Source organism: Grampus griseus (genome assembly GCF_964374135.1).
Source record: "Grampus griseus genome assembly, chromosome: 10".
Taxonomy (NCBI): Eukaryota; Metazoa; Chordata; class Mammalia; order Artiodactyla; family Delphinidae; genus Grampus; species Grampus griseus.
Genome location: NC_139004.1, coordinates 16,144,495 through 16,158,837, shown reverse-complemented (window position 1 = coordinate 16,158,837; position 14,343 = coordinate 16,144,495). Strand labels below are relative to the sequence as shown.

At 39.0% G+C, this 14,343-nt stretch overlaps 1 protein-coding gene across 2 annotated transcripts in view; it reads right to left on the bottom strand.

Annotated features, from left to right (window-relative positions):
- CDKAL1 (CDKAL1 threonylcarbamoyladenosine tRNA methylthiotransferase) overlaps window positions 1–14,343 on the bottom strand; it is a 649,761-nt gene that overhangs the window by 476,298 nt on the left and 159,120 nt on the right. For both annotated transcript variants that reach the window (XM_082664020.1, XM_082664021.1), the window contains one exon: window positions 9,408–9,504. In XM_082664020.1, coding sequence (XP_082520146.1) covers window positions 9,408–9,504 — 97 coding nt within the window. The remainder of the gene's footprint in view (window positions 1–9,407; window positions 9,505–14,343) is intronic.

Below are 14,343 nucleotides of genomic sequence, written 5' to 3'. Positions count from 1 at the left end.
TTATCAATTTCTTTTCTTCTGTGTCCTAAGAAATAGCTGTATGTGGCTACCTAAGAAACAGTTTCCTAACTTAAGGTCACCAAAAAAGAGGGGAAGGTGATAAAACTTTATCAAAGATATATGGATATTAAACAATCACAGAAAATATGCTCAACATCACTAGCCAACAGAGAAAACAAATTAAAACCACAATGAGATACTACTCATTCCTAGCACAACAGCTAAAATTAAACTGGGAGTACCAAGCTTTGGTCAAGATGTGAAGCAAATGAACTGCTGGTGGAAATGCAAAATAATATAGCTGTTTTGGAAAACACTTCGGCAATTTTTAAAAGGCTGAGCAGATGCTGACCATATGACCAAGCAATACCATTCCTAGGTATTCACCCAAGAGAATGCAAATATAATTCACACAAAGACCTGTGCACGAATGTTTACAGCAGCTTTATTCTTCATAGCCCCAAACTGGAAACAACACAACTTTCCATCAACTTGCTAAATGTATAGACAAACTGTGATCCATCCATACAGTGAAATAATTCCATACAATAAAAAGTAACAAACTATTAATAATCACAACAAAATGTAAAATAGATAGCTAGTGGGAAGCAGTCACATAGCACAGGGAAATCAGCTCGGTGCTTTGTGACCAGCTAGAAGGGTGGGATAGAGAGGGTGGGAGGGAGGGAGATGTAAGAGGGAAGAGATATGGGGATATATGTATATGTATAACTGATTCATTTTGTTGTAAAGCAGAAACTAACATACCATTGTAAAGCAATTATACCCCAATAAAGATGTTAAAATAATAATCATCACAACATGTATGAATACTGAATGAATCATGCTAAGTGAAAAAAGAAACAAAGTAACATATACAGGCATACCTCATTCTATTGCACTTCACTTTACAGCACTTTCCAAATACTGAGTTTTTTATAAATTGAAGGTTTGTGGCAACCCTGCATGGAGCAAGTCTATTGGCAGCATTTTTCCTGCAGCATTTGCTCACTTCCTGTCTCTGTGTCACATTTTGGTGATCCTCACAATACTTCAAACTTTTTCATTATTATATTTGTTGTGGTGATGTGTGATAAGTGGTCTTTAATGTCACTACTGTAATTAATTTAGGGCAGCGTGAACGGCGCCCACATAAGACAGCAAACTTAATTGATTACTGAAATGACAAAAAAGGATTTAGACTATTACATAAACTTAGTTGACAAAGAAGCAGGATTTGACAGAACTGACTCCAATTTTGAAAGTTCTACTGTGGGTGAAATGCTATCAAATAGTACTGCAGGCTGCAGAGAAACTGTTCATGAAAGGAAGAGTCAGTCGATGCAGCAAACTTCAGTGTTCTCTTATTTTAAGAAACGGCCACAGCCACCCCTCTTCAGTAACCACCACCCTCATCGGTCAGCAGCTCTCAACACTAAGGTAAGAGCCTCCACCCCCCAAAAGACTGTGACTCACTGAAGGCTCAGATGATGCTTAGCATTTTTTAATAATAAAGCATTATTTAAAATGAAGGTATGGGGACTTCCCTGGTGGTCCAGTGGTTAAGACTCCATGCTCCCAATGCAGGGGGACTGGGTTCGATCCCTGGTCAGGGAACTAGATCCCGCACACCCCCATCTAAAGATCCCGCGTGCCGCAACTAAAGATCCCGCATGCCCCAGTGAAGATCCCACCTGCTGCAACTAAGACCCGGCACAGCCAAGTAAATATTTTTTTAAATAAAATAAAATTAAGGTATGAATATATTTTTTAGACATAATGCTATTGCACACTTAAGAGACTACAGTATGGTGTAAACACAACTTTTATATACGCTTGAAAAGCAAAAAGATCATGTGACTTGCTTTACTGTGATGTTTGCTTTATTGCAGTGGTCTGGAACCAAACCCAAAATATTTCTGAGGTATGCCTATAATTCCATTTATTTGACATTCTGAAAAAGGCAAAACTATAGGGACAGAAATCAGAACAGTGGTTTCCGAGGACTGTGTTTACTGTTTGCTGGGGGTGGGAGTTGGGGGAGCTGACCACAGAAGGAGACAAGGGAAATTTCAGGTGCAATGGAAATGTTCTGTACGAAATTCATCAGGGTGATTTCATTACATGTTAATTATATTTCAATAAATTGTACTTAAAATAACAAAAAAATTAGTATCAATAACATACAAGAAAATAATTAACATATAATGAATAAAGGGCATATAGAAATAACCACTAGATTATACTGCTTCTGACACTTACCTTTTCATACTATCTTACCCCTACCCTCCCTCAGTCTTTCACCCTGTCATGTTGATTCTGACTTAAGCATTTCACTGAATGCAAACTCTTTCTTTCCACCCTATTTATTACTCATCTGCACTACTCCAAGCTACACCTCTTAAAATTAGCGCCTCCAAATTACACTCAAATCAGGGTGCACTTCTTGCTATTCCTTCTCCCTTCCAGGCACCCTTAAGCACACATGCTTTTCCTTAGATACGTTACTGCTTCTGCTCAAAAGCCCTCTCTCCTTTCTCTATTCATCAAACCACTACTCATCCTTTGAAACCCTGGTCAAGAATGGTTTCAACCTCTGTGTGCCCACCAGACTTTATCCCTATGCATATTTATCATGATTATTTGCAGCTCTCCTCAGATTTTACTGTCTTTAAGGACAGACAAGTTTTATTCAGCTCTGTATCTCTAGCAAATAGTTTCATTCCAGGCACATAGCTGTGCTCAGTGTTAACTCTACTAGTAAGATAATTAATTTTTTTTAAAAATGCTAATACAGAGCACTAACTATGTGCCAGGGACCATGCTAAGCACATTATGTGTATTAAATACTTTAACCCTTACAAAACTCAGAGTTAGGTTCTATTATTATCTCCATTCTATGATGAAGAAACTGAGGCACAGAGAGGTTAAGTAACTTGTACAAGGTCACACAGCTAATAAGTGGTGGAGCAGGGATATGAACCTGTGTAACCTAGCTCCTAAATCCATGCTCTTCCTAGTATGCTAGACTACCTTTTTATAATTCAGTAGGTGAAAAATCTATACACATATAGATAAAATTAGAGGAAGCCATGAAAAAGTAAAAACAACAGATCTAGGAAGGTAAAAAAATGAATGGGCTTTTAAATCTACATGTCATTCTGTTACAATACTGCCATTTTGATAATTAAAGGTAAAAAAAAATGGAATATGACAAGAAGAAATATCAGAAGATATGAAGTAGAGACAAATAGGAGAAGGACAGTTTCTAAAATTTTGCCCTCAATATCGATGCCACCATTACCGTGACATTATTCCATTTCATGAATTTATTTACCTTCTGGAATACAGTAATATGATAGAAATGTTCTAAAACGTATCCTCTTTCAAATGCTGCTTTATTTATACACATAATTTTCAAAATTAACATTCACGTATGAAAGAGCCATCATGCTGTCTGACTTTTCAGGATTAGAGCAGCCTGCCTGAAAAGATGTTTAAACCACTGCAAATCAACCTGGTAAGAGTCTCTGAGATAAGTGGACACCTGCGTTAAACCACATTTTTGTTCAGCTGTCCAAAGGAAATATGCATCTGCCTGCAGGGCTCACAGCTGGCACATCAGGACGTGCTGTCATATACAAATTTTCAGCATCTAACTGTATTCTGCTTTGAATTGCATGTTTTAAAAATGTTTTTAAATGTTACAACCTGTTTATTAATTCACAGTTTATTTAGGATTTCTAGAGATATTATACAAAGATAAGCCTAATGAATCAATGCCAAGACCAATTTCAGATACAGTCTTTATTAGCTCAGAAAACCTACACAAAATGTACAATTCTGTAAACATGCTTTCCTGTAACAGAATAAAAACCAACCTTCCTAATAAATGTCATGCCTATCAATAATGACTACTATAAGAACTGAGAAATAACACTACCTTAAGCAGAACTCAAGCAAATAAATACTATTTCAGCCATCTATTCCTAACACAACTCCCAGCTGATGGACACAAAGTGTATTTCCATCTGAACCTTACAGAGAAATTCCCAACTAATCAATCTCCCCATCATCTAGGGCCCCATCCCACCACACTCTCCAGAAGGCTGAAGATGTTCTAGGCTCAAATCAGATTTCTCTCCCCAAGAACTAGAATGCAAGCTCTATGGGGACAGGGATCTTTGGTGATTTTATATACCGCTGCATTCCTAGCACCTAGAACAGTAGCTAGCACTTAGTAGGCACTCAGTAAGTACTAGCTGAATAGAAAAAAACAATAATGTGGCAGCCCTGGGATTTAAAGCCTGGCTTTCTGAGCTCTGAAGTCTACTATTCTTTTTTGCTACCAGACTTTAAAACAGAACATCCTTTCTGGTTGACTATGCTAAAAGAAACTTTCCTGCCAAAAAACAAACTGAAGAGAAGAAAAGTAGCATTCAATAGGTATAGTCACAACATCTTGGAACTACCTACAGCTAGACACAGAGTAACCAATGTAAACAAATAAGAGCAGTGATTTAAAAAAAAAAAAAAAGTGACATTGCATGAAAACTGATTCCAAGGTGAACAGTTAACCATAAGTATTGTCAAAAGAGAAATGAAGGGACCTCCCTGGTGGTGCAGTGGTTAAGAATCCACCTGCCAATATAGGGGACACGGATTTGAGCCCTGGTCCCGGAAGATCCCACATGCCGTGGAGCACCTAAGCCCGTGCACCACAACTACTGACCCTGTGCTCTAGAGCCCGCAAGCCGCAACTAGACAAAGCCTGCACACAGTAATGAAGACCCAACGCAGCCAAAAATAAATGAATGAATGAATGAATGAATGAATTTTATTTGAAAAAAAGAGAAATGAAAATTTTCACTGTAAGGTAAAATGTTTCAAGATCCCATAAAAATGAAAAAGATCTTGATTCTGCACTAATTACCTATAAATTCATGTTTTTATAAATTTATATTCTAGATATAAACTTCATTTAATCATGCTAGGGAAAAAGTTTTGGTTAAAAAAAGGTCTTTCTATCCAACACGTATACGTTTTCAAATCTGTTCTTTCTCCTCTCCTGCTATAAAAAAAAACCCAGATGGGAGAAGCCTACAGATTACTGCCACCAAAGCCAGTTCTTCTGGACCCAGAGGTTGATAGGTATTACTTCTGGTTGATATTCTGTTATTTTCTTTCTCCGTTCCACCACACAGATAATATTAATCACAACTAGATTCAGGAGACATTACGACAGATGATAATATAAAGCCCAGGAGTCAAATCACCAATTACTAAGTGCCCTCACCACACTGCTCTCTCTGATTATGGACACAAATTAACTGTCCCATTTCTAAAGGTTGATATGGGTGGAAATTAACGTTATGATGGTAACAAATATCATTCTTCCTTATTAAACATCTTCTTAAATGCTTACTCCAGGAGCACCTGCAAACATGGGACAGACCTGTCTTTTTTTTTTGCAGTATGCGGGCCTCTCACTGCCGTGGCCTCTCTCGTTGTGGAGCACAGGCTCCGGACACACAGGCTCAGCGGCCATGGCCCACGGGCCCAGCCGCCCCGCGGCACGCGGGATCCTCCCGGACCGGGGCACGAACCCGCGCCCCCTGCATCGGCAGGCGGACTCCCAACCACTGTGCCACCAGGGAAGCCCCAGACTTGTCTTTTTAACTCAAGTGTGCAATAAGTACCTTGCTCACCATCTAAAGGCAGCCTTTTATTTCGATCACTTGGTCAACAGAGCAGACCATCCTCCCTGTATGTGGCACAACACAGACAAATCCTAGCAGGAGGTGAAAGCGCATAATACAGTTACAGCTGGTCTTCCTTCGACTTCTATTAACGCTCTCCCATCACAGAAACTCTGTGAGGAAAATTCTGTGAAGGAATAACAGTTTTCACACAGCCTGTAAATCAACTGTGCAATACAATTCTAAACATCCTCCTAAAAACAGGTTCCCAAGTCAATGAATTTAAACACCTTCATATTTTTTTTTACACTTCAGAATTGTTTTTCCTTTGTGTAAACCAATATATTTCTTTTTTTAAAAATAAATTTATTTATTTTTGGCTGTTTGGATGTTCATTGCTGCTCAAGGGTTTTCTCTAGTTGCAGCAGGGGCTACTCTTCATTGCGGTGCGTGGGTTTCTCATTGTGGTGGCTTCTCTTGTTGCAGAGCACAGGCTCTAGGCGCACGGGCTTCAGCAGTTGTAGCACACGGGTTCAGTAGTTGTCGCTCGCAGGCTCTAGAGTGCAGGCTCAGTAGTTGTGGCTCACAGGCTTAGTTGCTCTGTGGCATGTGGGATCTTCCCAGACCAGGGCTCGAACCCATGTCCCCTGCATTGGCAGGTAGATTCTTAACCACTGTGCCACCAGGGAAGCCTCTAATTCATTTCTTTACTTGACTGTAACTCACTATGTTTCAGAAGGTTTCTGATTTTGTAGCACTTCAACAATTATATTCAGAAATAGATCTCTCGAAATGCCAATTATAAATAATATTGGTTTCCTTCTCCAAATTTTCTTCAAAATTTTCAGTTCTCCTGTACATAATTTTTATATATAAAGTGTCAGTTATGATAGATGTCATATAGTTGCCACAGATAAAAAGGCTCTATAAAATGATGTTGACAAAGAACAATCTTATACTTTAGTAATAATACCAAATGCTGAAGATATAATTAAACTACAACCCCGAAATGTTGTTATTGTTCGTGCAATTCTACTTTTGGAAACTTTTCACAATATACTGATCTTAAATTTAAAAAGCCCTTTATGAGCATTATTGTATGATGTACATTTCCTAAAAATTAGAAAACTACTTATATCCAACAATTAAGAACAGTTAAGTAACTTATGGTATACCCTTCAGCAGAAAATTAACACAGGACTTAAAATGGTTAAAGAGCTCATGGAATAAAATCTCATGGAAAAATAAGGACACAAAATAGTTTTGAGATTACAATTAAGTAAAATATGCAGAGGTTAAAAGTCTGAAGGGGGGCTTCCCTGGTGGCGCAGTGGTTGAGAGTCCGCCTGCCGATGCAGGGGACATGGGTTCGGGCCCCGGCCCGGGAGGATCCCACATGCCGCGGAGCGGATAGGCCCGTGAGCCATGGCCACTAGGCCTGCGCGTCCGGAGCCTGTGCTCTGCAACGGGAGAGGCCACGTCAGTGAGAGGCCCACGTATACTGCAAAAAAAAAAAAAAAAAAGTCTGAAGGGGATGATTACTGTGTTAGGGTGAGAGGATTATGAATTTTCTTTCTATTCACTTTTTCAAACATGTATTGTTTCTCCAATGATAAAGAAGCTAAATAAATATAAAGAATTTTAAGGGTAATAAAATGAGACAAAACAGAAAGCATGCTAGATTAAATGGGGTAAAAAATGTTTATTTGCCATACGCACGAGTTTACATCATCCCTGAAAATAGTGTTCCGTATCACCAGCGCTGGGCATCCTCTCTCCCACCATCTTGAGAATCTCCCCAATATACTCACATACACTAAGCTCTTCACAATACACAGTGGAGTTCAGGGAAATGTTACCATAATGTACACAGAGAAGAGACTTTTGCCATACTACAGAAATTCTACTATTCTGGGAACTTAATTCCTTGAGATGAATTGAAAGATGAATTCTAAGCTTTTACCATGCTTTACCTCTAAAACAGAATCCTAACTAGTTTTCCATTTCCCTAACACAGCAGGATTATGTTTATGGAGAAAGTTAGTCTGACATGAAAAGATAACTCAGGAGTCCATATTCAGTTCATTCCTTAAACCAAGAGAAATCAAAATGTAAACAGACAAGTGGTGAAAACAAACTAAAGTTCCCAAACATTCAGGTTCTGTTTGTTTAACATGAGAATGTTTGTTCAAAGATTATTAAATTTGCCAATGGGGCAAGGACTTCACAGCAGAAAACAAGTTCACTACACTGAGAATACAGTATAAGAAACTATCAATTGGGCTTCCCTGGTGGCGCAGTGGTTGAGAGTCTGCCTGCTAATGCAGGGGACATGGGTTCCAGCCCTGGTCTGGGAGGATCCCACATGCCGTGGAGCAACTAGGCCCGTGAGCCACAACTACTGAGCCTGCGCGTCTGGAGACTGTGCTCCGCAACAAGAGAGGCCGCCACAGTGAGAGGCCTGCGCACCACGATGAAGACTGGCCCCCGCTTGCCACAACTAGAGAAAGCCCTCGCACAGAAACGAAGACCTAACACAGCAAAAATTAATTAATTAATTAATTAACTCCTACCCCCAACATCTTCTAAAACAAAAAAAACAATACAGCAAACCTTCCAGAGGTAATTATAATTACATAAAAAAAGAACCTATCAATAGTACATCAAATAAGGAAAAAACTCCAATAAGTCTCAATCCAGATGCCAATTTTTCATACAATTTTTTCTATGAGCATACAATATTTTTATATATTTTTTTAAATTAATAGAGCCTCTTTAAAAGAAGATCATTACTAACCACAGTGAGTACAGCTATAACAGAATGGTGGGAAGGATGAAACACCACCGTTTGGTCAACAAGTACTGTCTGAATGCTAACTCCCTCTGGGCATTTGTGAACAGTGATGTCCACAAAGAATAAGAAAGATATTATAGGAAGTAGTCATCCCCTGACTTCACAGAACTTACTGCCCAACAGGGAAAGAAGCACACCAACAACAGAAGTACAAAAGGAAGCTTCTTTCATTCAGTCAGTCACCAAACACTGATTGAAAGGATGCCTACTGTATTTCAGGCACCTTGGCAAAGGCTGGAGAAACATGGTGGGTGTTTAAAAAAAGACTGAAAAGCTGTCAGTGTGGAGCTAATAATTCAAAAAGAGAGGTGGGCTGTATTCAAAAAAACCACATAAGTTAACCCCAAAAATACAACTCTGTGAAATGCTGAGAGATCAAATGAAAGATAACTGCATAGTAAGTGAAAGGAACCCAGAGACAGGATTATCGAGGCCTGCGCAGAGCAGTCAGGTCAGGCTGAGAGAAGGGGTAATGGTGAAGCCACGTCTTGGGGGATGAGTAAGATGGAAGTGGGACATTCCAAAAAAGACACCTATATAGTATGATATGGCAAGAGATAGTGCTGGACACACAGATAAAGACCAGGTTATAATTAACGATTAAATTCCATACTATGGCTTTTTATTGTGTAATTTTTTCTTTTTAAATGAGAGAACCTAGAACATGTTTTCGCAGTAGGTTCAGATGTTACACAGACATGACAAAGTTTCCGTGGCAATAGGGAAAGTATGTTAAGGACAGCCAGAAGTGTAACCTAGCTTGTAAATAACCTAGACATAGAAAATAAAATGTGGAGCCATGACAAGTTTTAACAATGTAGGACTGTCTTTTTTCCTATCAGGTGCAAGCTTACCCCTATGATGCTCAGCCCTTTAAGGTAGTCCTGGCGAGGCTGGGCTTGAGGAACACATCCAGCAAGCACTATTTTCTTGTTCTCCTCTTGAGCTTTTCTAAAAGATTGAAGAGAAAACAGTGTTAATTCTTTTCCTCACAAGCGTACCCTTGGAAACTGATGTTAGTGCACGTAAGTTCCCTAAAACATAACATGACCATCTAGCATCAAACAGGATTTTCTTACAACTGCTTCAAAAAAATGCATTATAATAAGACTTCTGAACTATGTGTCTATTTAACACACCATAAACAACACAATGGCAGTCCAATCTGATAATGTCTTTCATTACAGCCTCATTATAAAACAAAAAATTTTACTTATATAGAATATTCAAGGATATAAATCGTTCTTGAAAACCATATTTTCCAGATAGACATTAGCCATTCAATTATTTTAAATCATTCATTATTTTAAATATTAATATTAATACATGATTTCCCAGTCTTTTGTCTAGTATAAAAGTAAAATATACATTGAAAAAATTGAGCAGAAAAGTAAGAAATAAAAGGTATAATACTCCCTCTATCCTGAGAATTCACACATCTCCTCACTTCTGTTCCTCAGAGACTGTCTACAACTTATAGATTATTTATGTTTATGTCCAGACAATCCCTCTCATATGCAGGTATGATGTATAACTAGACCTCTGTTCACTATAAATACACAAAGATGAAACAATATTTTGTTTTACAACTTCCATCCAATACACCTTGTGTATCTTTCCTTTTGTTTCTTTAGTTAAAGATCAGCCTCACCCCTTTTTTTTTTGTATTTTATTTTTTCAATTGAAGTTTAGTTGAAGTATTATTGAAGTTACAGGTGTACAACATAGTGATTCACAATTTTTAAAGGTTATACACCATTTATAGTTATTATAAAATACTGGCTATATTCCCCATGTTATACAATATATCCCCAATAGCTTATAGCTTATTTACTTTATACATAGTAGTTTGTACCTCTTAATCCCTTACCCCTATCTTGCCCGAACCCCTTCCTTCTCCCCACTGGTAACCACTTGTTTTATATATCTGTTATTTTTTGTTAAATTCACTAGTTTGTTTTATTTTTTAGATTCCACATATAAGTGATATCATACAGTATTTGTCTTTCTCTGACTTATTTCACTTAGCATAATACCTTCCATGTCCATCCCTATTGTTACAAATGGCACAAATTTGTTCTTTTTTATGGCTGAGTAGTATTCCATTGTGTGTGTGTGTGTGTGTGTGTGTGTGTGTGTTTGTGTGTGTGTGTGTGTGTGTGTGTCTATACACCACATCTTCTTTATCCATTCAGTTGCTGAGGGACACTCAGGTTGCTTCCTTATATTGGCAATTGCAAACAATGCTGCTAAGAACATTGGGGATGCACATATCTCTTTGAATTAGTATTTATATATCCTAGATATACACCCAGCAGTGGAACCTCATCCTTTATAAAGGTTACCATGTGGGTATACTATAGCTTAAGTATTTGTGTTCTGATAGGCATTTAGGTTATTTCCAATTTTTCACTATTACAAATTTTTTCACAATACACATGCATATAGACATATGCACACACATACACGTACAAATACATGTGGATGGATAGATAATCTTTGAATATTTGAGACAGTATTTCTGGATTATAAAAACCTAGATGCAAAATCTATGCTAAATTTCCCTAACATAAATTCTAAGAAGTAGAAACGTTGGTTCAAAGGTATACATGTCTGGTTATTTTATATTAGGCATTTCTTTACTTAGGAGGAAGTTGGGATATATTTTATGTGGGTGTTAATCATCTGTCTGGGCACACATGCATACAGCAAACATTGATTCTGTGCTAGAAGACAGTGGTAAAGCAAGCAGAGCTAACAACTTTTCCTAGAAACTATTCATGTTCTTTACCCATTTATATTAAAATTTTAAGTCTTCAATTCTTCTTCAAGTATGTGGGTTTGGGACGTGTGATGCTTTGTTTCCTTTTTTCCCCTGGTTGCTCGGGTATTGTGTTTTGTACACCAACTGTGTTTCTGAGCCCCCCACCCCGGGCAATGTCTAGGTTTCTGAAACCAACTGAGAAAGCTAAGGGAATCAGCAGTCCAGTTTCCAGACTTGTAACTTTTAGACTACACCACCATGAAGTGAAAAGTCTCTATATCTGACACCCTTTTTTGTTTCTGTCAACTTTTTCCAGGCTACAAATTCAGAACCGAAAGCCTAAAAAAGGTGGCAGGGGATGGTTAACAGAACTAGCTATGGGTGATCAAGAGCCACATCAAAACCCCTGGGAAGTGTGCAAAGAATGATTAAATGAATGAACGGGCAGAGGACAAAATACTAGTTTAACAGCATCCATAAGCATTTCACTTCCGTAACTTCTTAAAGTACTCTGGTATAACTTTTCCATTTGGAATCCTGAAAAAGCTTGTTAATAGAATCAAGAAAATCTGACGTTGGTAGATTGCTTAACATATCCAAGAGAATTACTGCCTGGCTCTGCCACTTGGTTTTACTTTTTTTTTTTTTTTTTTATCAGTACCAAGCACACCATTGCACACAAATAGTTTTCTTGTAGTAAATGTGAAATACCTTATCAAACAAAAAAATCTTTCCATTTACATTAATAACATGTACAAGGAAATAACATCTGGTTTCTTCCCAAACTTTAGCTATGCACCTAGAATCACTGCCAAATGTTCAAGGGTCTGTGAGGTCACCAATTATTAAATTCAAATTAAAAAGCTGGCTTCCAGGGTTTCCCTGGTGGCGCAGTGGTTAAGAATCTCCCTGCCAATGCAGGGGACACGGGTTCGAGCCCTGGTCCAGGAAGATCCCACATGCCGCGGAACAGCTAAGCCTGTGTACCACAACTACTGAGCATGCACTCTAGAGCCCACAAGCCACAACTACTGAGCCCGCAAGTCACAACAACTGAAGCCTGCATACCTAGAGCCCGTGCTCCTCAACAAGAGAAGCCACCGCAGTAAGAAGCCCGCACGCCGACCCGAAACGAAGAGTAGCCCCTGCTCGCCGCAACTAGAGAAAGCCCGCACGTAACAACAAAGACCCAACGCAGCAAAAAATAAATAAAAATAAAATAAATTTATTTTTTTGAAAAAAAGAAAGCTGGCTTCCAGTAATGTGATTCAATTACTTAATTATTAAGCACGTCTACGACATGATAGTGAGTGTTTAAGGGACCACAGTAAGAGGAAGATAGGCACTTTACACTCAACGAGCTTCTGGTTTATAATGGATGAGATGAGATGTAAAAGAACATAAACAACACAGCATCAAGTAAAATGCCCTAACGCGACAGAAAGATGTACAGGCAACACATCATGGAGGGACAAAGAATACGCACACAGAAAAATACAGTAAAAAGCTTTATGAAAAAAGTTGAGAGGATTTTAAGGGGAGACAGGAGTTGGAGAGGGTGAAATGGAGGCAGGAAAAGCTCCAGGCAGTTGTTACACCACGGACAAGGGCAAGAAGGGAGGAAGTTAGGGGAAAGCATTTCATTATAGAAAGAATTTCTATGTAAGGGAGACATAGGGCTCATATTGTGGAAGGAGCCTTACACAAAAGGCTGGACAGGCTCCAATGTAGTGGGCAGTGGGGAAAATTTAAATTTTGGTGGCAGAGTGGACACAGAGTAAAGCCAAACTTGGAGAACAGGACCCTGGTGGCAAGGTGCAAAATGAAATACACGGGGAAAAGAAGCCAGTGGTTGGGGAAATTCATTTAATACCCTAGGCAAAAGGATGTGAGGACCTGGACACATGTGGAGGATTAAAAAAAAACAAAAAGTTAAAAGGAGATGAGTTCTCCTGCTGGAATATACTTGAGAAACCCCAAGGATGAATCAAAGGTGATGTCAAGGTTTTGAGTCTGAGGCAGGGATTAACAGACATTTTCTGAAAAAAGCCAGAGAGTAAATTACTTCAGGCTTTGGTGATCACAGGTCTCTGTTGTAACTGCTTAACTCTGCCACCTTAGAGCAAAAGCAGATAGACACAATACTTAAACAAATGGGTACATCTCTGTTCCAATAAAACTTTTTTAAAAACAAGCAGCAAGGGCTTCCCTGGTGGCGCAGTAGTTGAGAATCTGCCTGCTAATGCAGGGGACACGGGTTCGAGCCCTGGTCTGGGAAGATCCCACATGCCGCGGAGCAACTAGGCCCGTGAGCCACAGCTACTGAGCCTGCGCGTCTGGAGCCTGTGCTCCGCAACAAGAGAGGCCACGACAGTGAGAGGCCCGCGCACAGTAATGAAGAGTGGCCCCCTGCTTGCCGCAACTAGAGAAAGCCCTCGCACAGAAACGAAGACCCAACGCAGCCAAAAAATTAAATAAATAAATAAATAAATAAAACAAGCAGCAGGTCAGATTTGGCCCAAGGGCCAGAGGCTGCCGATCCCTAGTCTAAGAAGATAAAAGAAAAGTGGTGCCACTAGCTGTCAGCAGAAGCTGAGTACTGGGATAGAAGGAGATTCCAACAGGACACACCCAGTCTGAGGTTCTGCTAATGCCCATCAAGTCTCTGGATGCAATTCAGCTGGCTGGCAATAGAGCTGGGGGTAGATTTTTGAAATGTATTCCAAAGTGATGGTTGATGACAGTGGATGCAACAGTCCCTAAAGGTGTGGAGAGAATCCTTATTGAGTACAAAACTGTAAGGTTCTTTAGCAATGTAGAAGTATTCCCATAGGCTAAAAAATATTAGCGTCAAAAACAAAAAAAGGTAATATCACCACCAACAATACTATAACAGCAATAATAATCATGATTAGCATTTATATGTACTTCATCAAGGTCACCATTATATAGTTAGTTGTATAACATATTTGAAAACAGTATAGCCAATATACAACAACCCAGGGAAAGCGTTCTGCTGACTTTAT